Source organism: Schistocerca cancellata, chromosome 1 (genome assembly GCF_023864275.1).
Source record: "Schistocerca cancellata isolate TAMUIC-IGC-003103 chromosome 1, iqSchCanc2.1, whole genome shotgun sequence".
In the NCBI taxonomy this organism is placed as follows: domain Eukaryota; kingdom Metazoa; phylum Arthropoda; class Insecta; order Orthoptera; family Acrididae; genus Schistocerca; species Schistocerca cancellata.
Window position 1 is genome coordinate 390,910,071 of NC_064626.1, and position 27,189 is coordinate 390,937,259.

At 41.9% G+C, this 27,189-nt stretch overlaps 1 protein-coding gene across 1 annotated transcript in view; it reads left to right on the forward strand.

Annotated features, from left to right (window-relative positions):
* Window positions 1–13,026, forward strand: part of LOC126175600 (zinc finger protein-like 1) — a 34,924-nt gene extending 21,898 nt beyond the window's left edge. The window contains exons 4-6 of the mRNA XM_049922478.1: window positions 4,631–4,892; window positions 7,807–7,924; window positions 12,456–13,026. Coding sequence (XP_049778435.1) covers window positions 4,631–4,892; window positions 7,807–7,924; window positions 12,456–12,684 — 609 coding nt within the window. The 3' untranslated portion in view covers window positions 12,685–13,026. The remainder of the gene's footprint in view (window positions 1–4,630; window positions 4,893–7,806; window positions 7,925–12,455) is intronic.
* The last annotated feature ends 14,163 nt before the right edge of the window (window positions 13,027–27,189 follow it).

Here is a 27,189-nt window from a genome sequence, read left to right on the forward strand (position 1 = left end):
CTCGAACCAAACTACTGCAGCTGTATCGTCATTCATTCGACCTAAATTGTGTCTCATATTAAAACTGACCAACTTTGTTTCGATTTGGAGGTGCGGCCTAAAACTTCTCTCTCCCCTTGAATTTCGAGTCTCAAATTTCAGGTGCGGCTTAGATTCGGGAAATTTTTTTTTCCTTGATTTCGAGTCTCATTTTTCAGGTGCGGCTTAGATTCGATAGCGGCTTAGATTCAAGTAAATACGGTAACATCCTGTCTGTCCTCATGAATGGCTACTGCCGAACTGTGGCCAACAGACAGCTGGACTACCCAGTTGCTGAACGTGCTGCCCAACATGATGTGCTTCACTCCAGTGACTGCTTCATAGCTTGTGCCATCTGGTACCTTCCTATCAACAACAGCTGTTCTGAACTGCACAGGTGGGAACTCTCTTTGCAATATGTCCTACACTCCCATAATGCCCTAGCCTCAACCTTCACTAGTCCCTAACCCCACCTGCCTATCCCATTCACTGCTTCCACTCCAGCACTACGTAACCCTTCTATCCCATCAACATACCTACTAGTCTTTCCTCTTCTCTGCTTCTCTCCTGTCTCCTCACCCTTTCCCCCTCGCTTTCAACCCCCCCCCCCCCCCTCCTCTCCAAAGCACAGCCTCTCCGCACCTAGCAGCTCACCCTATCCCCACCACATCCCCTGCATGGTCCCACTGGCAGCACAGCATCTTCCCCCAATCCGACCCTACTTCCCTCCCCTTACTTTCCCCCACAGCTGCGCTTTATCCCCACTACCCACCCCAGCAGATTGCTGCTCATGTGTCAGATGCAGTTGCATTCGGGCACCAGTGCTCGTAGACAGTGGCCGTGTGTGTGAGGACTGTGCTTGTGTGAACGAGTATATGTTTTCTAGTTCAGTAAGCAAGTAGACATTTAGTAACATATGTATCTGACTGAATATATACATTTAATAGTCGCACAGAAGCTGCAATTTTATTTAGGTATTGGTTGACAAATAAGTAGAACAATATGCCACTTTTGAAGTTGCGTTAACTAATTCAGAGACATTGTATTAAGTGTGGCTTGCTGTCATTCTCAATTGACAGTTTGCCTCACAAAATAGATTGTAAAACAAGCACAATATCTTGAGGATGAAGTCATGAAAATAAATTCTCAGTGAAGACTTTTCTGGAATGCACATAACACTTTGCAGCGGAGAGTATGCCATTGCAAAACTTGTTGAAAAGGTAAAACAGTGTGTCTGCCAGACAGCATTTGAGACTCAGTTCAGCACTCTGAACCTGTCAGCAAGTCCCAGTTAAGATTTGTTAATCTTCTTGCTTTTGCAGCTGGGCTATGCATAGATAGACCGTATTTCTATTTTTGCTCATGGGATCATAAATATGATAGTTCATCATCAAAAGCCACCTAGGGACTGAATGGTGAGTACATTAGAGTTCTGTTGGATCTGAGAGGAAACCCAAAATATTGAACACTACTTTTACATGGTATTTGTTATACCTGGGTGCTTCAACACACAAATAGAGAGAAAGATATAATCTGACTTAGTAACTTTCTTCCTCCTGTATGTACTGCGAGTGTAAGAATAAAAGACCAAACAAGGAAAAGAGAAGTCTGTTGTTGGGTCAGAAGCATTATAACGAAAAAGCCCGTTTCGCTGTTACTAAAATTGTCGTATCTCTGTGACTACATTATCCAGCATATGTCTTGCTCTGTATGCTGTTTCATACACCAGTAATTTCATCATTCACCATCTTGTGAAATGTAAAATATATGCATGCATTTTCCAATCTAACAGCCACTAAGTTTGTTTGTTGTACTGGAGAAAAAAAGAGAACTAAAGAAGTTAATGTGATGAAATGAATACTTCCGCTAAATCCCTGAACTTTCATAAGATACTGTTTCATCAGGTTTACTGTACGACAGTCATGGCAAACAAAAAGCATCTCACCAAAGCCAGAGCTTCAATGCAGCACAAGCAGAAAGGTGATCTTGGGAGTGCATTTGCAATGAAGATTTCATCCCCTCCACTCAGTACTGGATCCCATAAAAATCGCCTACTTTTATGAAAGAACAGTGTGAACAAGGAAAATATGGGAGCAATCCAACATGAAAAAGAAAGCGACTCTTACTGTAACAGAAATGTTTTTCTAAAATCTGTGTTATGAAACCAGTAAATTGTCAGTATGCCCCCCACCTTTGTCTGATCCAGCTTGATCATATGAGGGTAGCAACAGATTGACTCTGCCATTGTTAATTTTTGCAGTTTCCTCTTGTTATTCCATTTTCATGTTTCCCATAATTTAGTATTTATAAAAAAAAATCCATATTTGTTTGGGTACAGTTGCTATATTCCAATATATCAGGTGGTTATAAATAGGAGCAGCTATTCACAGAGGACCAGTTTGGGCTGTAATTTGGTGCAAAATTTGGTAGATTCACAAATACATTAAAGCAGAAGCGATTTACGCTGAAAAAAAAATTAGCTACAATTTTGGCCAACAGGTGCACATCTGGTGCTGGCTGCATGTCATCACCTTCTCTAGTGCTCGTCGTATTGAGCAAGTTGTGCAAGCTGTGCTTAATATTAAACTCAACATAATGCTTTTCGCACTTGTATGACCTTTTGTGCCCATGTCTCATTCTTAATCCATTACGTATGGAAACATTTCTATATGTATTTCTTGCATTCACAGTGTCAGATTTGCATCTGGTTGCCAAAATTGGAACTGATTTTTTGTCAGCAGAATTCGGTTCTGCATTAACACATTAGAATATTTACCAAGTTTTGCTGCCATATGATAATTACAGCCCCTGTTAGACATCTGTGAATAGCTGCACTTTAGTTATTACCACCTGGTTCGACTCAGAGTAACAGTGTAGTTGGAATATGGAATATCTATACATTATGCTGTAGAAAATAAAATAAAAAAAAAACGCTGTTCAGAATGGCATCAAATTTGAATGGAATATTGTTGAAGAAGGGGTAATGATTTTGGAAAAAAAAAAAAAAAAAAAATCGCACTAGATGGCATTGTAAGTGTCATAACATAAATGGATTTGGCTGCAGATGACAGATGAATCACAATACGATTGCTATAATGAAAGTTGCATATTAAACCAACACATGCATAGTGGCAAGGCCGTAACATATCGGATAGGAAAAATCAGTTTTTAATTGTCTTGAGCCCGAAAACCACATAAAAATTGACAATGGAATCAGTTTTTAATCATCGTGAGACTGGAACAAGACATGTTCAATTGCTGTCCACAGTTTTCTGTCACATGTTGAAATCTAGAAACAGCATGTTCCACAACAGATCAGTGTGTGTCAGGGATCATGTTTAGAATGTGTTGCACAATGGGTACCTTCAGTTGAGTTACATTTGTAATCGGAGTACTGAAGACAGCATCTTTCAGTTAACCCCACAGCCAGAAATCACATGAATTAAGATCAGGTGATTTGGATTGCTAGGCTGTAAGTAAATGATGGCTGATAATTCTAATGTTTCCAGAATGTGTCTACAGCAGCTTTTTCAATGGCTGTTGAATGTGCAGAGGAGCATAAAAATGCTTCTACCCACACATCCACTCTATTAAAAGGTTGGAATGACATTGGTGCACAAAAACTCTCATAGCATTTACCAGTTACAATACAAGTAACAAGACCCGTTGGCCACTTCCCCTCATAAGTATATGGTCCTTTTGGTAAACAGCACTGTCAACACCCATCATACAGTTACCTTTGCAGAATGAAGCGGTACTGGTGGATATGTGTGCAGATTTTGCATTCCCCACATTCTACATTTCTGTGTATCAACACTTCCTTGTAGATGGAAATGGGCTTCATTTGTCAACAGAATGTTCCATGACCATTCATTTTCCACTTCCATGCAAACAAGAAAGCAGTGGCAGGTCAGCATGAAGCAAAGAAATATATTTTACGTATAGTAAGTGATCCATGGCTATTTCAGCATACATATGTGCCTGAAAAGAACAAGAGTAAGGAAGATTAAGTTACTTTGATGATTTGGGCTGGTACCATACCACTTTTTGAGCCCAAGTTCATCACCAATGCACTTGTAAATTCGTCCAGTTTTACATTCTTTCTGGAAATTTTATTGTACGTATATTAAAATGTTATTCCGTTTTGAGTTGTTTCAAAGTTTGAGAAAAAGTGCAGTCAGATATGGTTCTTCCCCATAAGGAGCATATTTCTTGATGATTTATAGATAATCTTCATAGAGTGTGGGTTGTGAGGGTGAGTACTGCCTTAAATTTTGTAAAAGTATGAGAGACCATGTGAATGATTTGTAGGACATTAAGCTCCGTACAGGCGTAGCAAGATAAATTGAAATGGCATTGTTGCAAAGTATGAGCAGAATCATGAATCAGTAGCTGCTAATGAATTTTAGGCAGGAAAACCATTCATCTTGAGCACGATATTGAAGAAAGCCCTGTTTACCTAAGTACCAGGCATTAGGGTTTGATGTGATGTAGCAGGCAGAAAATTGATTAATATTTTTATTGCTCTAAAACTTTTTTTAATTAGCCACTGTAATCTTCTAAACTATCACAGTAAATTTTATAGTTATTTACTATGTTATTTTACTTGCAGCTTAGCGAGGACAAGGAACAAAAACCACTTAGTGATAAAGTAAAGCTAACTGCTGATGATGTACCAAATGTAGCAAGATCAGATGATGTACGGTCAGTTGCAAGTGCCGGCAACAACCAGAGACAGAGTACTCCAAAACGAACAATGGTACCAAATTCGGAGTACCAGCAAACTGTTTCAGATGAAAATCCACATTCCATTGTTCATGTTGAAGAAACCACTTCAGCATTTAGTCGTGCAGAGAGCTTCCCTACTTCAGCAGGTTCGTATATGCAAAAAATATTGGATAAATATTGTTTTCCTCTTACCATTTAAAGTATTTGAGGTAGGTGCAATATATCAAGGATCTGTACATTGTCATAACCTGCATATTCTTCTGTTAGTGGTATTCAGAAGAGTACCATAGAATAACTGCCATCACCCGCAATTTTGGTTTAATCAGCTGAAATGTTCTGTTTATGGAGATGGTGACTCATAAAATAACCTTTCATATTAAATATGTTCTTTGTGAAACAGAAAACTAACCACATCCCTTCCCCCCCTCCCCCCCCCCTCTTTTACTGTGGGAGAGAGTATTTCTACAACACATAATAACTTTCCTCATGAATTTCATGATGAGAACATGTTATTACAACTCTTTTATTCCTTATTGATTTGCACAGGCCTCTGCCTGTTCTCTGAAAAGCACACAATTGTATGCCCACTGTGTGGAACAATATTTTCTTGTACATTACCATCTGAAGCACTTACCTTTTGTACACCAATGTGAGTCCACTTTTATTTAATTTTGAGTAACAGAAACACACGATTCACAAGCAGTGAAATTTCATCTTCATTTGAATCTGAAGTAGTTATGAGTAGTATGCACACACACACACACACACACACATACACACACACTAATGGCTGTTGTGCATTGCAGGATCATAAACAATAACTTGATTACATTGTGTAGACAGAAATGAGTTAGTAAAGGTGGAAAGTTCAACTTTTTCTTTAAAAACATTCCTTCAGCACTGTGAGTCTTGTTTTTCTCAAAGTAAATACAATTGTGCAAATGACAAAGAGAAAAGCAGAAAGGAAGGGGAAGTGTGGAGAGAGGAGAGAGTGCAGAGAGGAAAGGAGGGGAGAGATGAGGTTAAACAACACAGGATATGTCTGGAAACAGGGCCAATAAATGATTAATGGTTTGAAAAAGGTTCTAGCCACACTTATTGTTATGTTACTGTGTTATGTTGAAATGATGTTCTGTTGAAGTGATGACTTCCACATGCACAGCTGGTGCCTGGTGGTAAGTAAAACAAATTTCCAAGTCTGTATGAGGCACTTACAGTACAATTTTTTGTTGCCTATGTTATTTTCAGCTGTGGGAAATAATATTGGAGGATCCACACACTATACAGCATCACATTTTGAATAAAGATAATTACCATTAGTCAAAGCACAATTTAATTTCTGTAATTAGGCTTGTCTTGTCAATTTTCACCATCGTATTATATTTGTTACTTAATGTGCTAGAATATCCAAAGAACTAAGCATGCATTCCTTTCCTGCAACCTCCTCCCCCTTCCACCACCACCACCACCACCACCACCACCACCATCGCTCCACATGCCACTGCAACCACCCACCCATCCACCCACCATCCCCCCCCCCCCCCCCCCCCACACACACACAAAGAGAGAGAGTGAGAGAGAGAGAGAGAGATTCATTATTCCATTTAGTAATGAAATGTTCTAATGGTACCAATATTTTGATTTGTTATTACACAGCTAGACAAGAGATAATGCGGCAGTGTTGTGTATCTATAGATGCAGTTTTAAAACAGTCAGTCATGTGAGGGAGGGAGTTAAAGAGTTATGGCATAGTTCTTGTTTTGAGAGACACATTTCTTGGTCAAATCGGGGAAATTTTGTACAATGGCTGCTTCTTGAAACCTGGTGTGAAAGAGAGGCTGTTCAGTTCAAACTCTATACAGAACATAATTTCCTTGTGCAGAATCGATTTTACTGAGGAGCTTAGCAGAGAAAGCGCTTCTTGTTGTGAGATGAGCACGCCTAAAACACCAGTTAGGTTGGCAACATGGACAAAGCCATTGCAAGAGCTTCTCTGAAGCCAATTGCAGGAGAAAAACCATGGTTTTTGTGACCAAGTAAGAAGTCAATTCTAGGTGGGCAATGGTAGAGGAGTCATCTTGTGCTTCTGACATCTGGTCTGTGAACCTTTGAAGTCACTGTTGCCACAGCAAACTATGTTACAGTATGCAGGTAAACTCTCCACGTATAGCAAAACTCTGATACAATTGTTCCTCTTATTTCTCCTGTGCTCCACTGAATTTTGTACTTTTTTCTCATCAAATCTTGTCATTAAGAAGGTCATTAAGAATTTGTGCAGTTTTTACCAGGAACTGTGTATTCATAAATTCTTTTGCATTCCCATCCTAAATGATAGATTGTGCATTGCTACCCTCATCCATCCCTGCAGCTCTGGGATTGATCCACAGTCAAAGTATTGGTGTTCAACACTGCCAGTAGGATCAAATTGATGTCCTTTGGTCCAGAGCATTTCTGTGGACCCTATTCCGATTTTTGTGATTGGTTGCTCTTTCCATGGATTCATTGAGTAACTCGCACCTGGTGACCATATTTAATTAAATTATTTCAACTATAAATGCACAGTTGAAGTAATCAACAAGCATGAGCAATTAATCAGTCTTGGGCAGAGACTAACCAGCGTTTCTACCACAATATGAATATTTAAACAACCAATAAATTAATTGTACTTTTTTAATGGTGCTGTGTTTACAATGTTACATGTCGGAAATTATATTGAGGTGCAGAAACTATGCTGTGGGAAAGATTACTTATTATACAGACTTCGATGTATTTTCTAGTTATCAGCCATGGTAAACAATCAAATGCTTTTATTGAATCAGTTTAATGACATTTTCATTATGAAATACAAAGTCCAATATAAAAGTATTGCGTGATAAATGTGGGCAAGGGACTTATGCTCTATCTAGATTTATATTTAGACTGTTTGTTCACTTTTTTGACAATCCTTTGGGACTACGAAATTGAAGACATGTCTGGAAACTTATTTTTCTTTATTATCATCAGTTCCATGTAATTTTTCCGTCATCCATGATGAATCATTCCTTAAGGTATCTCTTACAGGCCATGCACCTCGTCGAGTATTTGAAGCTCTGGATGAGGTGAAAGATACATCGTTTGACCATGATGAAAATAAATATAAGAGGCGATCTGCAATAGACTGGTTCTTTAGATGGTGGAGGTAAGTTTCGCATTAAATAACTGCGGCGTTACCACCGATAATGTCTCTTTGGTAATATTTAAATTATTACATTTTATATTTTTTTAAATATTTAATTTCACAACAATATATCTACATTCATTACTGACTACGTGGAATTGGTGGCCCCACATTCCCTCTTCCTACCACTCTTCCCAATGCCCCTCCCCCCTCCATCTCTCCCCAGCAGTCCATCCTCTCTCTCTCCAGCAGCCCCCCACCCTCTCTCCAATAGCCCCTCTCCCCTCTCTGGCAGCCCCTCCCCATTCTCTGGCAGCCCCACACCCACTCACAAGCAGCCTCTTCACCTGCCCTTCCCTGGCACCTTCGCCTGCCCCTCTTCCTCTCCCTAATGGCCCATCACCCCTCTTTGGTGACATCCTCTTGCCCCTCCGCCTCTCCACGGTAGAGCACCTTCTCCTGCCCCTCCCCCTCTCCCCGGCAGCGCCTTCTCCTGCCCCCCCCCCCGCCCTCCTCTCCACGGCAGCGCCTTCTCCTGCCTCCCCCCCCCCGCCCTCCTCTCCACGGCAGCACCTTCTCCTGCCCCCCCCCCCGCCCTCCTCTCCACGGCAGTGCCTTCTCTTGCCCCCCCCCCTCCTCCTCTCCCCAGCAGCGCCTTCTCCTGCCCCTCCTCCTCTCCCCGGCAGCGCCTTCTCCTGCCCCTCCTCCTCTCCCTGGCAGTGCCTTCTCCTGCCCCTCCTCCTCTCCCTGGCAGTGCCTTCTCCTGCCCCTTCCCCTCTCATTGTTGGCCCTTCCATTTCATGCCATCTGCTCTTTGTACTACTCTACTTCATATTTATTATGCCCTGGTCTCATTACGATTGGGCAATGTTTGCCAGGTTTATGGCTCAGTCACACCCTCAGCTATGAAGTTATTGGACCCAGTCAATCACTGTGGGGTAGGAGTGGCCATTGCCATTTTCCTGACACCTACCATTGCCATGTCTTGCTCACTTAGTCAATCACCATCTGGCAATTTTGTAGTCATTCAACTTCTTAATTTTTTTTAGATGAAAAGTCTACTCACTAAGTGGTGTCATTTTGGTTGTGTTGTTAAATTTTTTGGCATATAAGGGTCATCAGCCCTCCTGACACAAGTCCTCGGGTGGCATTACCAGTTCAGGTCCCATGCTGGGACCCCTGCCTAACCCCCGTAGAATGTACCCTCATGTTCCCCCCCACTCTCCACCCCCCACCCCTCTGGGTTAGTACCCAGACCATGAATTAGGACCAATATTTCCAGGACCTAAAGTGTTCATCTCTATGACCTGTTTTCAGTGTTTCTTCCTCTCTCTTTTAAGAAGGATCAGGATACTACTATTATTTACACTAATACCTCTAAAACCGTGGTTTAGGTGGTGTAATGTAAAAATATAAAAACAGTGATATGTAAAAATATACGGCAGTCTGCCAGTGTAATCATATTCTTAATGACTCAATAGTAGCGGTTGAAAACACTTTTCTGCAAATGACTCACAAGAATGTTCTTAATAGTGCAATATCTTTTTTAAGTTAGCCCGACACAGATCAGTAATTAATAAACTAGCTCAGTTCTCAGGGTAGTTATATAATCGTCTATAATTAATTGTCCTTTCCTTCTTTACTCGACACCACAGATATTATTCCAGGCTCGTGAGAAGTCGTGTACTTATTGCACCCAAGAATATTTCACAAGTCTGTTCGATGTAAACTACTGCAATACGTAACTTAATATTGTGGTTTCATCTCGATTCCCCAATATAACAAGAGTAGCATCTACAAATGAAATCCTATAATGGAACTGGAATCATGTGACAAGACCTTTTCTGCCTGGGATGTTATCTCGTTATATAAAGAAAAACTGTAAGTAAAAATTGTTAAATTATTATCAGTGACCACTGGGCTCGTGGGATCTGAAAGAAAGTTAATTGTCCTAAATGACGGCACGTCTCGTAGATGAGCTAAAAGAAAAATGTTAAAGGTTTTCTAAGATGGCACCTAACAATGAAAATTCTTTGTTAAGGCCCATATCTACATAGGACAATCCAGGTACCAGTTTACAAATTGATTGACCGCATACACAAATTCTTTTGACAAAATAACCATTATATTTTTCTGGTTTTAAGTACAACTTATATTATTAACTGGTACAGCAAGATGAGCTTTACACAAGAACATCCTCTTAGGTCCGAATCCAAGCAGATAAGATAAGCGAATGACAAAGGAAAGATAGTTCATGCATAGAAGTGCAAGAGTCCATGGAATAACATGTCCATTGTAGTTCTCTCTCTTCTTTCTTGGCATAACTTGTTGGTACTTTATAAAATTTATCATAATATTTAGTTTACATTTTTTTAAACCTAAGACCACCCAGGAGAAACAGTACAGTGGGATATGGTTTTACATCTCCCGTTGGACAGGAACATGTAGTGTTTTCATGAGAGTATTTGAATTGTTTCATTTTACACTTCTTTTTTCTGTATATATAATTTCACAATAATATGTCTACATTCAGCACTCACTACATGGTACAGGTGTAGAGTAATTTTAGACACTAGAAAGAATTTTTCACTCTGCAGCAGTGTGCTCCCCTCCAGTGGTCCAACCCCCATCTCTCACAGCCTCACTCCTCCTCTCCGGAGGCCCCAGCCCCTTCTCTGGCGATCCCTCCCCCCATCACCTCTCTGATGGCCCCTCCCCTACCCCTGGCAGACTGGGGGGGCGGGGGGTGGGGTGGGGGTGGGTGGCATCTTCTGACACAGATAAACCCTTGTCTGTTCTTTGACTTACAAACTGGCTCACCCATATGCTTATACCTCTCTCTTAAATTTTTTCTCTGCCCTGGCATCAGTACTGCTTTCAGTGTATTGATTTTACCATTGCTACTTAATTTGATCAAATGTTTGGTACACTTCACTAACTCCAGATCTAGATGGGCTCTCTCTTGACCAAAAGACAGGTGACCTTCCTGTTCAGTCACATAATCTGCACCCACCCAATCTACTCATTTGCCTACCCCTACCTTCTTTCTCCGACTACTCCTTCACCTGCCCCACCCCCCTTCCAATGACTGTCTGACTTCTCCTTAGCCTACCCACCCTCCAACCTCTCTCTGTCCACATCTTCGCATATCCTCCTACTCCTCCCATCCAACCAACCTCTCTCTCTCTCTCTCTCTCTCTCTCTCTCTCTCTCTCTCTCTGACTACTCCTTTGCCTACTGCCCCCTACAACCTCTCTCACTGACTACACCTTTATCCCCCCCCCCCCCCCCACACACACACCTCTCTCTCTGACTACTCCTTTGCTTCCTCCAGCCCCCCTCCATCTCTCTCTCTGACCACACCCTCACACACACCCCTCTCTCCATCTCCCTCCATCCCTTCCCGCCTGTCCTGTTTCCTTCTTTTCTCTCTTCCATATCACCACCCTTTCCTGTCCTTCTCCTCTTCTCTTCCGTCTCATTCTCTCTCATTGCAAATTGTCCCCTCACTTTGCTTCTCTTCTTTCCTCTCTCGCTCTTCACTTTTCTTTCCAATACCTGTATCATGTTAGTGTTTTCTCCTCGTGGCATATAACAGTTCATGTTATAACAGTTGCTGAGTATTTTGTTTACTGTAGATATTGTAGATTCACTATTTGTACCCTTATATTGTAATAGACCGACATGCTGGAGACAGGGCGCAAGTGACTCAGCGCCTGCCCCCCCCCCCTTTTTTTTAGCAAGATTTTTAATAGCCTGTACATTATGTTTCTAGACACAAATCATTTCTGTACACTATTGTTCACTATGTGTGATTAATAGCCTGTACATTATGTTTCTAGACACAAATCATTTCTGTACACTATTGTTCACTATGTGTGATTTCCTTCATACCTTGTCTCTCTGTGTAAATACCTTCAGCCCATTCCTTTGCATATCTGTAAATTCTGGCAACTGTTACTCCCATTGTACCAGCCACGGCTTATGTACCTCATACATATGCAGAGAAATCACTTCAATTCTTGTGCCAGCTGGTGACTGGCATTACGAAATGCTTCACCGTTGTGAGAAGTTGTTGTTTACCCTGATTTGTAGTGACATGTGTCTTCTCATCAAGCTTTTCTGATCTAATGTAGCCTTCTGAGATTAAGAAAGCTATTCACTGCTGGCAGTACTGCTAGCTTGGGAGTGATCATTTTGCTGTTTGTTCAGACACTTTCCTGTTGTATAATTCCTCTGAGTACCAGCAAAACTTTTAAAGGATAAACTTCTGCTGCTTCATAATAAAAGAGAACATATTATTCTCAGGAAATAAGACATTTATGATTTGTCTCTTAGCACATAAGTAAGCACTACGCCATTTAAACATTTGAATTTTTAATGACTATCTTATTTTCTATATTTTTGTTACTACAGCTAGTTACCAGTTCAGTTAGCATTTTGTAGAATAAACCGTCAAATTATTTGTGATTCACTAAGTATGTATACTAATGTGACTCCTTCAAATTTCTTACTGTCAGTTTACATCATTTTCGTTTATCATCTATTTCAGAACTGCTTCTGGTCCTGCACTACGAAACAAGAAGCCAGGCCCTCTGTATCGGCGCTACTTGATGGCTGTTATACTTTTCTTAATAGGCTTGTTTACTCTTATAATGATATTTTCTTGGCTTGGGCGCATAGCAACCGAAAATGATCCAAGTTTTGATGTGCATTTAAACCCTAATGTGCGAAATAAAGACACTGTTCCCATCCACGATCGCAATGAAGATGCTAAGTAGGAGAAGAATGAACGAATAGAAAATTTTATATATCTGGATGACAAGTAACAAGTAGTTTTTTGACTGCTTGATGAAGTTGGAATCATTATTTGATATTTTACATGTACTGCGTAAATAGTCCTCATAAGAAATGGATTTTTAAAATTTGGTCAATAATATCAGTGATATGATATGATACATGATATTCAAATGCAGTTGTTACTACATGAAAAATAAGACTGCTTCATTTTATATTGTTGTAGTACACTGCTTGAATGTATGTAACACTTGTTTTGAGAGAAAGTTATATTAAATATTATTTGTTGTTGTGAACTTCTAAATACTTGAGCCACCACCATGAAACATATTTTCTTATGATTTATATATGGGACCCAACTTTCAGAATCATTAACAGGTGCTGTGGATATGTCAACGTGATGATTTCTATGTAATTTGTTTTCATATAACTGTTTTCTCATGTTATGTGAGTGAGTGCATACAGCGTGGTTCAACAGGAAATGTTTCCAAAAATGTACATGGAATTTTTAGTATTATCAGATGAGGGGCGGGGAAGGTTCTCAAACATCTACTATACTTCTCTACACACACAGTTTCACATAATTTTTCCAAACATAATCGTTAATTCTTAACATTGTTGTTTTACAACTTAGTTGTTTTACATCTCCATCAATTACTTCAAATTATCCTGTGTTTAACAGTTGTTAACTTGAATTGTCTTGGAAGGCCTCTTTTAAAAATGTTAACTTTTATGAATTGAAGTTCTTGTTGCAGAAATTGTGATAGTATTTGATAATATAGTTCTGTTTTTAAGAAAATAAAGGCAAACATTGTAAGTTGGTATATGTGAATGAATGAGATTTTAGATGTGTAGCTGTGCTAGGAGAGTAAGTGAATAAAAAGTGTGACTGATTATTGTTCTCTCGTAAAGTGCTTGCACAGTAGTGCTAAACCACATTTTTTGTCAATACAGTTCACATATGGCCGGGAATGAAATAAGCCCATGTTTACACATTCCTGATACCTATATCGATGAGTGAAGAGCTGGTGCTATTCAGTGAGGTCTATTCACAGTGAGCACTGTCTGGTAGAGTCGTGCATGACCGAGTAAGCAAGCGCAAATTGAGACATGGGGTGAGCACAGCCTAGCTGGATAGGTTGCTCACATCAGCTGTTGTGGCTGAGGATAGAAGCCATGACCGAATGTCTAACTCCAAAGATGATAAACATGTCTTTTGTGTGTGCACAATTACAGCCAGCATTTGTGGTGGTCTATCTATAATGATGCAGTGTGATGAAGCCTGTGCAGTAAGACTGAAACCGATGCAATGACATTAAAGAAATGGGGAGATCTAAAACGCAAACTATGGAAGAAATTTCTGTTGATTGTGGACAAAACAGACAGTCCACTGGATACGCATCATGCATAACTTGCTCTACATTACTGTTTTTCCATTTGTGAAGAACTCATTTAAAGAAACATAGTTATATGAAATCCCACACTGACAATCTTGGTGTCTATAAGTGCAGAAGTTGAATGCATGACAGATGGTATGGACCTGGGTACTCACTAAGGGTCTCCGTGCTCTGGTGCACGCCTGCACCATGAGCCTTGTTGTACGAGTGTGCCACTCTCTGTACCACCTGAAGTCCGCAGCCAATTGCGTTTCCTGCAGTCAGGTATTTAGGCAGCTGCGAAGTAGTACAGCGCTACCCCAGTAGTTTGGTACTTGCCGTAGTTTACATGCGAATCTCAGCTGTACCGCAATCCTGTTGAGTGTGTTGAGATACCTACTGTCATTGTTTGGAATGTTCCTGTGGTGTTGTTGTTGTTGTTGTTGTTGTTGTTGTTGTCTTGCCGTGTTTATCACCTCAGTTCTTGCTTGCTTGCCTCATGTTGTGTCCTGGTCGGTCGTGGTGTCTGTTGTCCCCTACTTGTTCGTCTGTCCTGTCTGTTCGTAGTTATAGATACCTCCAGTGGCTCCCCCGCCTGGTGGCTTCACATCTCTGTTCTCTGCCATGCACTGCTCACCGGTCGCTCAAAGCAATAACAGACATAGCTCTGTGAAGGACATAGACAGTAATAAAAACTAGTACAACAACATAATGTGTGCAAAAAATATGAGACTTCCTAATGCTGTTTCTGGTGGAGGTTTCAAAGAACTATGCCAAGAAGGTCTAGGCACACATTATGGAGAAGTCAGTGATTCATATGTCTTGGTGTCCCTCTACTATAAAAAGACATGTCAAAGAACAAGTTGATGCTGTTTGAAACAACATAACACCTTCTGTTGTTATGGCTGCTGCAACAGCTGATTGTGGGCTGATTCACATAATGAGATTCATTATTTGACACTTACAGCAATTTACATAAACCCAGATTTGTCTCTTGTGCATAATGTTTTATTTACAGCTAAATTCCTGGACATTAAAAGATGGAAGCAAATATTAAAAATGAAATAGAAATGAGCATGACTGGTGAACACTTCGTCAAACATGCATGATTATGTTTTTGTGTCCGACCCATGTACCAGTATAATAAAACCTTTGGAAAGCCGAGAAAGCCTTGTTTGTGCTGCTCATATTAACACAGCACTTACACACGTTTGACGGATATAGGTTTTTGTGTAATGATGCCCCGAATGTCACAGCAACAATAAATACTCCAAATTGTATGGTGCTTGTAGAAAAGTGATCTCTGCTTATCTTTGAAGTCATCTTTGAAACAATAGGTCAGTACACACTAGAACAGTGCTAGAGTCCTTATACTTAAAGTATAATGAATTGTTGCTTCCAATGACAGATGAGAATTCTGCTTACAGGCTACAGAGATATGATAATGAGCCTCCAGGAAGAATTCTGTATATTCTGAACCCATTTGAAGAGGCCATAGGTGAATTAGACGAAAAAGAACTTACAATCATTAATTCTTCTTTGGTTTGATGACAAATCTGCAGTGTCAATGAAAATGGTTGTGAAGAGTGTTAAATTACTGCAGTTACAAGTACTGTTTCTGTATGATATGAGGAAAAGATAGAATTTTAATTAACTAGCCTAATTGATATGTACTGATAGATATGTATTTGTTAATGGGATATGCAAAGGGTTAAAAGGGATTAAAAACAGAGCTTTTATTTTTCTACGTGAGAAGGTTGTAATTACTTCCAAACATAAAATTGCTACATTCCTTTGACCATCTTTCTGTGATCTCATTATGCTTGCATAAATGAAGAGCATAAAAATTTTAGTAGTGTGTGATAAACTTGTGCTAGTTTTGCAGGTGCTACAGGCAATCGTTAATGCAATCATTTTTGTGTAGTTGGTGCAGTGCTTTATAGCCAGACGAAGTATTATAATTCATACATCAACATAAAATACTATTTTTTTGGGTACACTATAATGAAGTTCTTTATCATTTCTCTCTGTTATTTGTTAACATAGAGCCTTCTAATATAAAGCCACCGCCACCTAGAAAGAGGGATTGTTTCAAGGACTGTAAGAATAACATAATCTACACTGCAGGTGAAGTAGATATCTATATTTTAATGCATGTTGAAGATTATGGCATGTTAAAGCAATTTTGCGGACATGAAAAGGATTTACCAGTGATGGCTGCAGTTACAAGAAGTATTTTATGTATTCCTGCAGCAAGTGAACCTATGATCAGGGCTTTAGATTTCGGAAAAGCTAGCACATTGTTAACAAATTGGCACAACTGTTTAAATACAGACTGTGTCAAGTGATCTACTGCTCACCAACAGTGACTGTAAATTTTCTTGAAATGAGAAGTTACAGCTGTGAATATATAATATTCTTGGTATGTTTTCTTTGTACAAATAGTCATCTTCTAGATTCCAGGGAATATATTTGTTTAAAGTGTATGTAGTTTCTATTACTGACAAGTAGAATAAATCTTCTGTTTGGAACAAGTCTCTTTTTCTATGGTTGTAATGAATATCAAATTATTTTCCATGTATTGTATGAAGTTAACTGTGTCACATAAGTATTCTTAGAAATGTTGCTTTTGTGTTGAGAGAGAGGCATTGGCTTTGGATTTGTGCAGTGTGGAGAGGTGGGGTGACATGTCAGAAAAGACAGGTCATGCTTGATTATTCACACATCCAGAGTCCAGACAACAGACACGATGCAAGTATGTGACTGAGGAGAGTCACATGGGGCCAGACACGATGGCTCAGTCTGCCCTTGAGCAGCGATCTTATCTGGTCAAACGTGGAGCATTGCAGCTCTCTAGTTTGTGGCTTTGGAATTTTGCTTTTATTAACAGAAATCCACCACTGGAACTTGTGTAAGATGGAACTGCTTTCACCCAGACAGTCAATTGGGTGGTTAAAGTGGAGGGGGAAGGGGGGGGGGCGCTTTTGCTGCTTGAAAATAAGATGACTGACATGCTCTGAAAATGGCAGCAAAGGAGACTGTGACAAAATGGCTACTGAAAATAAGAAATTCACTGGTAGATATGTCAAACAATCCCATGCTAGGGCATTCATTACTTGTGCTAATCTCTCTCTCTCTCTCTCTCTCTCTCTCTCTCTCTCTCTCTCTCTCCCTCCCTCCCTCCCTCCCTCCCTCCCCGTCTGTCTACTGGCTCCATGTCACCATGTCAGGGCGGCTTCCGCCAGGGTCGCTCTACCGCTGATAACCTTGTGTCCCTCGAGTCTGCCATCCGAATAGCCTTTTCCAGTCGCCAACACCTGGTTGCCATCTTTTTGATTTACAAAAGGCGTACAACACGACCTGATGACATAATGTCTTGGCCACATTATATGAGTGGGGTCTCCGAGGCCCGCTCCCCATTTTCATCCACAATTTCCTTTCGCTTCGTACTTTCCGTGTCGAAGTTGGTGCCTCCCATAGTCCCTCCCGCATTCAGGGGAATGGCGTTTCGCAGGGTTCCATATTGAGTGTGTGTCTATTTTTATTGGCCATCAACGGCCTAGCAGCAGCTGTAGGGCCGTCGGTCTCCCCTTCTCTGTGTGCAGATGACTTCTGCATTTCGTATTGCTCCTCCAGTACTGGTGTTGCTGAGTGGCGCCTACAGAGAGCCATTCACAAGGCACAGTCATGGGCTCTAGCCCACTGCTTCCAGTTTTCAGCTGCGAAGTCGTGTGTCATGCACTTCTGTTGGCATCTTACCATTCAACCGGAACCTGAACTTTATCTTAACGATGATCCACTCACTGTAGTGGAGACGTATCAATTCTTAGAACTGGTTTTCCTTGGCTTCCTAACCTCTGTCAGCTTAAGCAGAAGTGCTGGTAGCACCTCAATGCCCTCCACTGCCTGAGCAACACCAAGTGGGGTGCAAATCGCTCTATGCTGCCGCAGCTCTACAGAGCCCTTGTTCAATCCCGCCTTGACTATGGGAGTGTGGTTTATGGTTCAGCGGCACCCTCAGCATTTCGTTTACTTGACCCAGTGCATCACTGTGGTGTTCGCCTAGCGACAGGAGCCTTTAAGATGAGTCCGGTGACCAGCGTCCTGGTGGAGGACGGAGTCCCTCCATTGCAGGTTAGGTGTGCGCAATTGCTTTCCAGTTACATTGCACACGTTTGTAATTCTCCTGCGCATCCAAATTACCATCTCCTTTTCCCACCCATGGCGTTTCATCTCCCTCACCGGCGGCACAGGTCAGGGCTTACAGTTGCAGTTTGTGTGTGATCCCTTCTCTCCGAACTGGAGTCCTTGCCTTTACCACCTATACTTGAGGTTCATTCACAAACACCTCCGTGGTGTACACCTAGGCCACGGCTTCACCTGGACCTTTCACATGGCCCTAAGGACTCAGTTAACACTCTCGATTCTCGACACGTACCGGGGCCATGAAGTGGTTTACACCGATGGCTGATGGTCATGTTGGTTTTGCCTATGTTCATGGAGGGCATATAGAACAGCACTCCTTACCAGATGGATGCAATGTTTTCACTGCAGAGCTGACGGCCATATCTTGCGCTCTTGAGCACATCCACTCATGCCCAGGTGAGTCATTTCTTCTGTGTACTGACTCCCTGAGCAGCCTACAAGCTATTGACCAGTGCTATCCTCGTCATCCTTTGGTAGCGACCATCCAGGAGTCCACCCTTGCCCTGGAACGATCCAGTCGTTCAGTGGTGTTTGTCTGGACCCCAGGTCATGTCGGAATCCCAGGCAATGAACTTGCCGACGGGCTGGCCAAACAGGCTACGCGGAAACCACTTAGGGAGATCAGCTTCTCTGAAACTAACCTGTGTTCAGTATTACGCCGGAAGGTTTTGCAGCTTTGGGAGACAGAATGGCATAACCTCAGTACGCACAAGCTGCATGCCATTAAGGAAACTACGAATGTGTGGAAGACCTCCATGTGCGCCTCTCGCAGGCACTCCGTGGTTCTCTGTCGTCTCCGTATTGGCTATATGTGGCTGATGCATGGTTACCTCCTCCATCGCGAGTACCCACCTCGGTGTTGCTGTGGCTCACGAATGACGGTTGTCCATCTCTTGCTGGACGGCCTCTTTTAGCGGCTCTGCAGCGGGCTTTTAACTTTCTCAGCACCCTACCTTCAGTGTTGGGCGACAATGCCTCAACAGCAGCTTTAGTTTTAGGTTTTATTCTTGAGGGTGAGTTCTATTATTCGCTCTAAGTTTTAGCACATGTCGTTTGTCCCTGTGTCGTCCATCCTAGTGTTTTCAGGGTGGAGGTTTTAATGTGTTGCGGAGTGGCTGGCTTTTCCTTTTTATCATCATGGTCTGCTACCCATGGTAACCTGCTTTCTTCTTTTAATCTCTTGCGTCTTTGTGTTTTCCTCGTCCCCTTTTGTCCAGTTAAGTGTTTGTTGCCCTTCAGTCGTTTCCTTCCAAACAAGGGAGCGATGGCCTCATAGTTTGGTCCATTCCCCCCCCCCCCCCCTCTTTTAAACCAACCAATCTCTCTCTCTCTCTCTCTCTCTCTCTCTCTCTCTCTGTGTGTGTGTGTGTGTGTGTGTGTGTGTGTGTGTGTGTGTGTGCGCACAGCACTAACAGATTTACCTATTGCTTCATCTGAAATTAGAACTATTTCATTAGATTTAGAAGTTTTTGTTTGTTTTGGTTTTAGGGCGCAAAACTACTGTGGTCATTAGCGCCTAGTCCGTGACTTAGGAAACAGTAAAAAACCGAAAATGGAAACCAGCAGCAATGGGAACGAAAGTCATAAAATTGGAGAAACTAAAAGCAGAAGGAAGGCTTTAAAAATCCTCTACAGAAAGGGGTTGGTTGTCCCCAAAAAAAGCTTCAAATGACTGACGTCATTTCACTGGCACTAATAAATTCGAGAACGCGATCGGCTGAGCGCGTGTCATCCGCTAAAATCGACGATATATCAGGCGACAGCTGTAGACGGGAGCGTAACGGATTAAAATAGGGGCACTCAATTAAAAGGTGTCTTACCGTCCACAGCTGAGAGCAGTGGGGACAGAGTGGGGGAGGATCGCCGCTTAAAAGATGTCGATGGCTAAAAAGACAGTGTCCTATCTGGATTCTAGTTAAAATTACCTCCTCCCGATGACGCGTTCGGGAGGAAGAGGTCCAAGCATAAGGAAGAGCTTTCACGTCCCGCAATTTATTATGGGGAAGTGTCGACCAATGTGCGTGCCATAAAAGAACAACACGACGACATAAAACGCTCCGTAGATTGGCGACGGGAATTGATTGAATAGCTGGCCGGAGAAGAGAGACTGCAGCCTTGGCCACAATATCGGCCGCCTCATTTCCACAGATACCAACGTGTCCCGGGAGCCAGAGGAACGCCACCGAGATGCCCCCCAAGTGGAGCAAGCGCAGACAGTCCTGAATCCGGTGAACCAGAGGGTGCACAGAGTAAAGAGCTTGGAGACTGAGGAGAGAGCTGAGAGAATCTGAGCAGATAATGTACTGTATCCGCTGATGGCAGCGGATGTATTGGACAGCCTGGAGAACAGCGTAAAGCTCCGCAGTATAGACTGAACACTGGTCGGGAAGCCGAAAGTGATTTGGGGTGTTGCCAACAATATAGGCACTCCCTACACCTAACAATGTTTTCGAGCCATCGGTGTAAATAAATGTGGCTTCCGTCATTTGTGCACATAGAGCAGCAAATGCCCGACGATAAACAAGTGAAGGGGTACCATCCTTGGGGAAATCGACAAAGGTCACGGAGCAGGCAGATCCGGGGATGGAGCCAAGGCGGTGCTGTACCCCATGTTGGCAAGAAGGTTTTAGGAAAGCGGAAGGAAAGAGAATGGAGCAGTTGACGGAAGTGGACTCCCGGTGGTAGTAGGGAGGAGGGGCGGCCTGCATACCCTACATCAAAGGATGCGTCGAAAAAAATATCATGGGCTGGATTAGCAGGCATGGAAGACAGATGGCTAGCATAACGACTCAGAAGGACTGCTCGCCGATTGGACAGCGGAGGTTCAGCAGTCTCAGCATAAAGGCTTTCCACAGGGCTGGTGTAAAAAGCTCCAGACACTAAACATAATCCACGGTGGTGGATAGAGTCGAGACGCCGAAGAATAGACGGCCGAGCAGAGGAATAGACTATGCTTCCATAGTCCAATTTCAAGCGCACTAAGGCGCGATAGAGGCGGAGAAGGACCACTCGGTCCGCTCCCCAAGAGGTACCATTCAGGACACGGAGGGTGGTGAGGGATCGCAGACAGCGAGCCGAAAGATAGGAAACGTGGGAGGACCAGCACAGTTTTCTGTCAAACATAAGACCCAAGAACTTAGCGACGTCTGAAAACAGAAGGTTGACAGGTCCTAGATGTAAGGAGGGCGGAAGAAACTCCTTACGTCGCCAAAAATTAACACAAACGGTCTTACTGGGAGAAAAACGGAAGCCGGTTTCGATGCTCCAAGAGTGGAGGCGATCGAGACATCCTTGAAGACGACGTTCAAGAAGGCTGGTCTGTTGAGAGCTGTAGTAGATCGCAAAATCGTCCACAAAGAGGGAGCCCGAGACATCAGGAAGCAGACAATCTATAATTGGATTTATGGCAATGGCAAACAGTACAACACTCAGCACGGAGCCCTGGGATACCCCGTTTTCTTGGGAGAAAGTACGGGAGAGAGTTAGAAGTTGTCAGTGGTGGTCTTGAAGGAAGCTGCTGAAGATAAGTTTCAAAATATCCTCCAGCTGTGGTGCCACTTGAAGAAAGTATTCTGAAAAAGCACTTCAACCTCAGTCTTGTCCAAATTAGGATGTAAGCAAAAAAAAAAATCCTTAATATTTACTGGGTCATCATAAGGCTATGTAAATAAATATGTATGATAAAGGTAGTTCATGTCTTCAAAGTAACATATTTCTTACAGTGTAAGAGATCTGCTAAATCAATTTTCACTGGAAGTGTTTTAGATATTGAGGATTAAAGTTGCTCTAGCTTCAGATGAGATCAAAAAGTTTGAAACTGATTCAGCTAAAGGTGTATTTTTTGTAGATGTCATGCAACACATGTGATTCAGTAATTAATTTGTTTGTTACAAAGTACATAGTTGTATTGTAATGTACAAAGCAAGAACACAGCTTTAATGTTATCAGAAACAGAAGTTCGACAGTGTTGGAAGTGTTATCCAAAGCCCTACAGAAAAGGTAGGCAAGTCTGTGGTGGAAACTGAGGAAAGAAGCAGCAATTAGCAAATATTGCATAGTTTTAAATGAGAAGTTATTAAATCTGTGAGATAACAAATTTCTGATTTGACTGTGTACAGTACTGCAGGAAAAAAGACATACTGTAGTACAAATGTAATAGCTAAGACAATGGACAAATTTTAATTCATCAGATCTCAAACTTCATTCAGAGTATTTTAAAACAATTTACAGAAATGAATAGAGCTGGGTTTTGAGATGGGAGGTGGGGGAGCAGCAGTGAAAATTAGCTACAGATCTTTAGTGTGCAGCGTGCAGTGGTAGCATACATTGCAAAAATGGAAAGATGTGTAATTGTTAGTATCTGAACTTGGATTAAGACTATGCAGAAAGTAACAAGATCATAAGAGCTAATGGCTAATAAAATTGTCAGAGGAGGATGCTTCTTGTCTCCAGTCTTGTTCATGTTGTAATGTATAATGGAAAGAAATAGCCACTGTAGACTTCAAGCATAAAGCAATAAATGTAATAATCTTTACCAATGACCACATCTGAAGATAAATTAAGAAAAAGCTAATTATATAATGCAAGATTTCAACACTTAAAATTTTAACCACTAACATAAAAAAGAATTATAAAATAAATGCTTGGTTACACACTGTCAATCTTGAAAACATTAGGTTTAAGTCAGTTTGCCCATGACACCACACATGAACAGACACTAACTTGTGATTTAATTAGCCAGTTTCTCACATATATTTTGTACAAACTGAATACTAGTGGCAAAACTGCCACCATCTCGAAGACCGTGGCAGTCCATATTTTCGCTACTTAAGAGATTTATGGAGACCAAAAGCCAAAGGAAGGAGCCAAATTCAAGCCACAGAACTGAAGCTGTGAAAAGAGTTGAAGATTATTACACAAAGAAAAACTGAAAACTTAAAGATCAGTTGTCAATGAGAGGAAAAAAATCTAAGAATATGAGCCTGAATGGTGTAATGTCCCATTTGAATGGGCAGTAAGTGTCTACTAAAGCCAATTATAGAGTACAAACAACAGGCAAATAATGTTTGGAGAGACCAAGTGATGGTTAGAATGTCCCTTGAAGTACATAGTGGTGACTTCATAAAGAGCATATGTTTTCCTGTAATCTTCAGTTTAAGTAGCCTGGTTGTCTGTTTTTTATCCCCTTTGTTTTTTTAAACAGTCTGTACAATGTGGGCAGCATTTTATTTAGGTGTTGCGAGGTATGTTGAGATTGCAAATGTTAAGGGTACTGTTACCACTGCAGTGAGAAGAGTCAGTATGCTGCTCCTAAGACATCAGGGCTGCAGACAAAGTGGTGTGTCGTATTTGGTGCTCAGTAAGTGCAGAAGACTAGCCTTGTGCGTGCAATGTTCAGTTAAGCATTCCAGAAGCTATTGCCAGAACGACAGCATATGCCAGCACCTGTGGCAGTGGGAGAGACTCCGTGCCATTGCAGGCATGTGTGTTGCAGAAGCAGGCTGTGGTTTCAATGTCATCATGCGGCATTATTGCACAGCCCTCTCCGAGACGTGCACCCATGTCATCTGTGGCACTGAAGCAACCGCGCGATGTGTGCGTGTAGCTGCTCCCAACCACCACGACCTTGGTGCAGAAGGCAGAGAAATGTTTCGGGCATATGGTGAGCATGTCGTGCCGCTCACGCTGCGTCGTCTGGCCCCAGAACTGGGTGTCGCACAGTGGCTCTTCGTCGCGGCTGTCAGACACGCACTGGTAACAATACAGCGCTCCGGCTGCGGTCAGCAGGGATGCAACCACCGCCCATTGCAGCATACCACTGCCTGCACAGCTGAGTGTGTGCTGTGTAGGAAACCTATGAGAGATAACGTGTGTGGGCATTACACAGTGTTTACTAAAGGCCATTGTACATAAATGAATCTATGATCAAAATAACCAACTCATGGTAGGTGCACGTCACATTCCAGAGTATAAATTAGCAGCCAATCACATTGTGAGTAGGTTGTTCATGCCAATGGTGATAACTGATTGTATAGTTTTAAAATCCTGAGTATGCTGCAAACTGCACAAGAGCAGAAACAGGGACTTTATCAATTGAAGACAGAAAGTCTGTAAATGAGATTGTTGTTCATGAAGGTCCATGTTGATCACCTAGGTTGTACAATTCATGATTAATGGTTTCAGCTATTGCCATTTTCAGATTCGTTATGAGTAGAAAACCCACCCGAGTAGTTGTGAATTTTAACGCATCTGCTTCTAGGACAGGGAAGTATGCTGGTCCTGGATGAAGGGCTTAGTGTGCTGGCCAGCCTGGATGTGATTTTTAGATGAATACCAGGCGAGTTCCTATATTCCACCTCAGATACACACTATGTAACCATTTAGAATACCAGCACTTAAATTGTGTGTCTTGTATATGAGGGTGATTTGATAAGTGTGGTAAAAAAGTGAAAAAAGTTTGTTTCATAAATAACTCAACTTACTTCTTGACAGTCTCCTTTGATGGCTATGCATTTGGTACGGCGATCCTACAGCCTTTTCATCCCATCAGAAAAATAGGTTACGTCAAACTCTGCAAAATACTCATTGACTGCAACTGTCTCTTTCTCATTTGATGAAAATTTCTTACCAACGAGCCAAAGTTTCAAGTCAAGGAACAGGAAGAAGTCACTTAGGACTAAGTCTGGTAAATAGGGTGGATGAGGAACCAGTTCAAAAACTAATTCACACATTTTCACCATTGTTAATGTTGATGTGTGGGATGAGGCATTATCCTCATGAAAGAGCACTTTTTTATTTGTCGAACTTGATCCAGTAATGGTTCTGCCTTTTCCCAAGTAATCTATGAGGATTAGTCCTTTGGAATCCAAAAAAAGCAGTTGCCATCACTTTATCAGCTGGTCTTAGCCTTCTTTGGAGCACTTTCACCACCTTTGCCCACTGTTTTGACTGCTGTTTCGACTATGATGTGTAATGATGAATCCAGGTATCATCAAAAATCACAAATTGCTGCAAAAAGTCTTGCCGAGTGCGATTGAATATCGCCAAACATTGTTTTGAAATGTTGTGTCGAATGTGAGTTTGGTCAACTGTGAGCACCCATCTCGCACACACCCTCTTCACAGCCAATTCTCCATTCACGATATTATGCAGTCACTCAGTTAAAATGTCTGCAGTCTCAGCAATCTCGTATTTTTGAACGGTGATCTTGCATTACCATAGCGTTGATTTTGTCAATCGTTTCCTTTGGATGGCTGGAGCATGCTTCATCCTCAGTGCTTGTCTGTACACGTCTAAATTCATTAATCGGAAAGTAAATGGTCTTCAATGATGATTCAGAATCTGTATGAACTTCAGTCAGTTCTGATTTGTGCGGCAGTCCATCCTTTCAAATGACCATGTTTAATAATAGTACAAAACTCAGTTTTCTCTATTATCAGTCTCAATGGACACAGTGTCAAATTTAGATGGCTGTTAAAGAATGAACTGTATGCTGTACAGCGTTGAAATTGTTTATACGATCCTTGGAATAATCAAGCTCACCAACCATGAAGGTGGACAAAAATATTCCATTCTTTCATGGTCATTTACCACACTTATCAAACCACCTTCGCAGATCTTGATGTTGATACTTATATCAGAATATTTTATGGTATATTTAGTGCACATGGCTGTTAATCCTGTCATTGTTTTTTTATTTTTTCTTGTGTATTCGTAGATCTTTTGTAGCTTTAGTTTCAGCTAATTGCAGTTTGTTTCTGACACTACCACTGTTGTATTTGTAACAGATCAGAAGATGGCAACAGCAGAAATTGTGTAACCTATGCAATCAAGACTAACTTTTACAAATAGATAGATTTGATGTCGTCTGCTGTAATACTGAAATTTAACCAGTTCTTGCCATGCTCACTCATTTTATAGCAATGGATTTTGTGGTTTTTTTCCCCCTCTTAATATTTATGACACTACTGGCCATTAAAATTGCTACACCACGAAGATGACGTGCCACAGACGGGAAATTTAACCGACAGGAAGAAGATGCTGTGATATGCAAATTATTATCCATACAAGGTTGGCGCAGGTGGCGACACCTACAACGTGCTGACATGAGGCAAGTTTCCAAGGCCTTGCCCACATTGACGGCACTTTGAACAGTAGACGTCACATTTCAGATCTGTTACGACCCGTGGCTATCATACACAAACAGCAGTTGACCGGCGTTGCCTGGTGAAACGGTGTTGTGATGCCTCATGTAAGAAGGAGAAATGCGTACCATCATGTTTCCGACTTTGATAAAGGTCGGATTGTAGCGTACCACTATTGCGGTTTATTGTATGACGACATTGCTGTTCGCGTTGGTCGAGGTCCAATGACTGTTAACAGAATATGGAATCGGTGGGTTCAGGAGGGTAATACGGAACGCCGTGCTGGATCCCAACGGTCTCGTATCACTAACAGTCAAGATGACGGCCATCTTATCCGCATGGCTGTAACGGATCGTGCAGCCACGTCTTGATCCCTGAGTCAACAGATGGGGACGTTTGCAAGACAACAACCATCTCCACGAACAGTTCGACGATGTTTGCAGCAGCATTGACTATCAGCTCGGAGACCATGGCTGCGGTTACCCTTGACACTGCATCACAGACAGGAGCGCCTGTGATGGTGTACTCAATGGCGACCTGGGTGCACGTATGGCAAAACGTCTTTTTTTCGGATGAATCCAGGTTCTGTTTACAGCATCATGATGGTCGCATCTGTGTTTGGTGACATCGTGGTGAACGCACTTTGGAAGCATGTATTTGTCATCGCCATATCGGTGTATCACCCGGCGTGATGGTATGGGGTGTCATTGGTTACACGTCTCGGTCACCTCTTGTTCGCATTGACGGCGCTTTGAACAGTGGA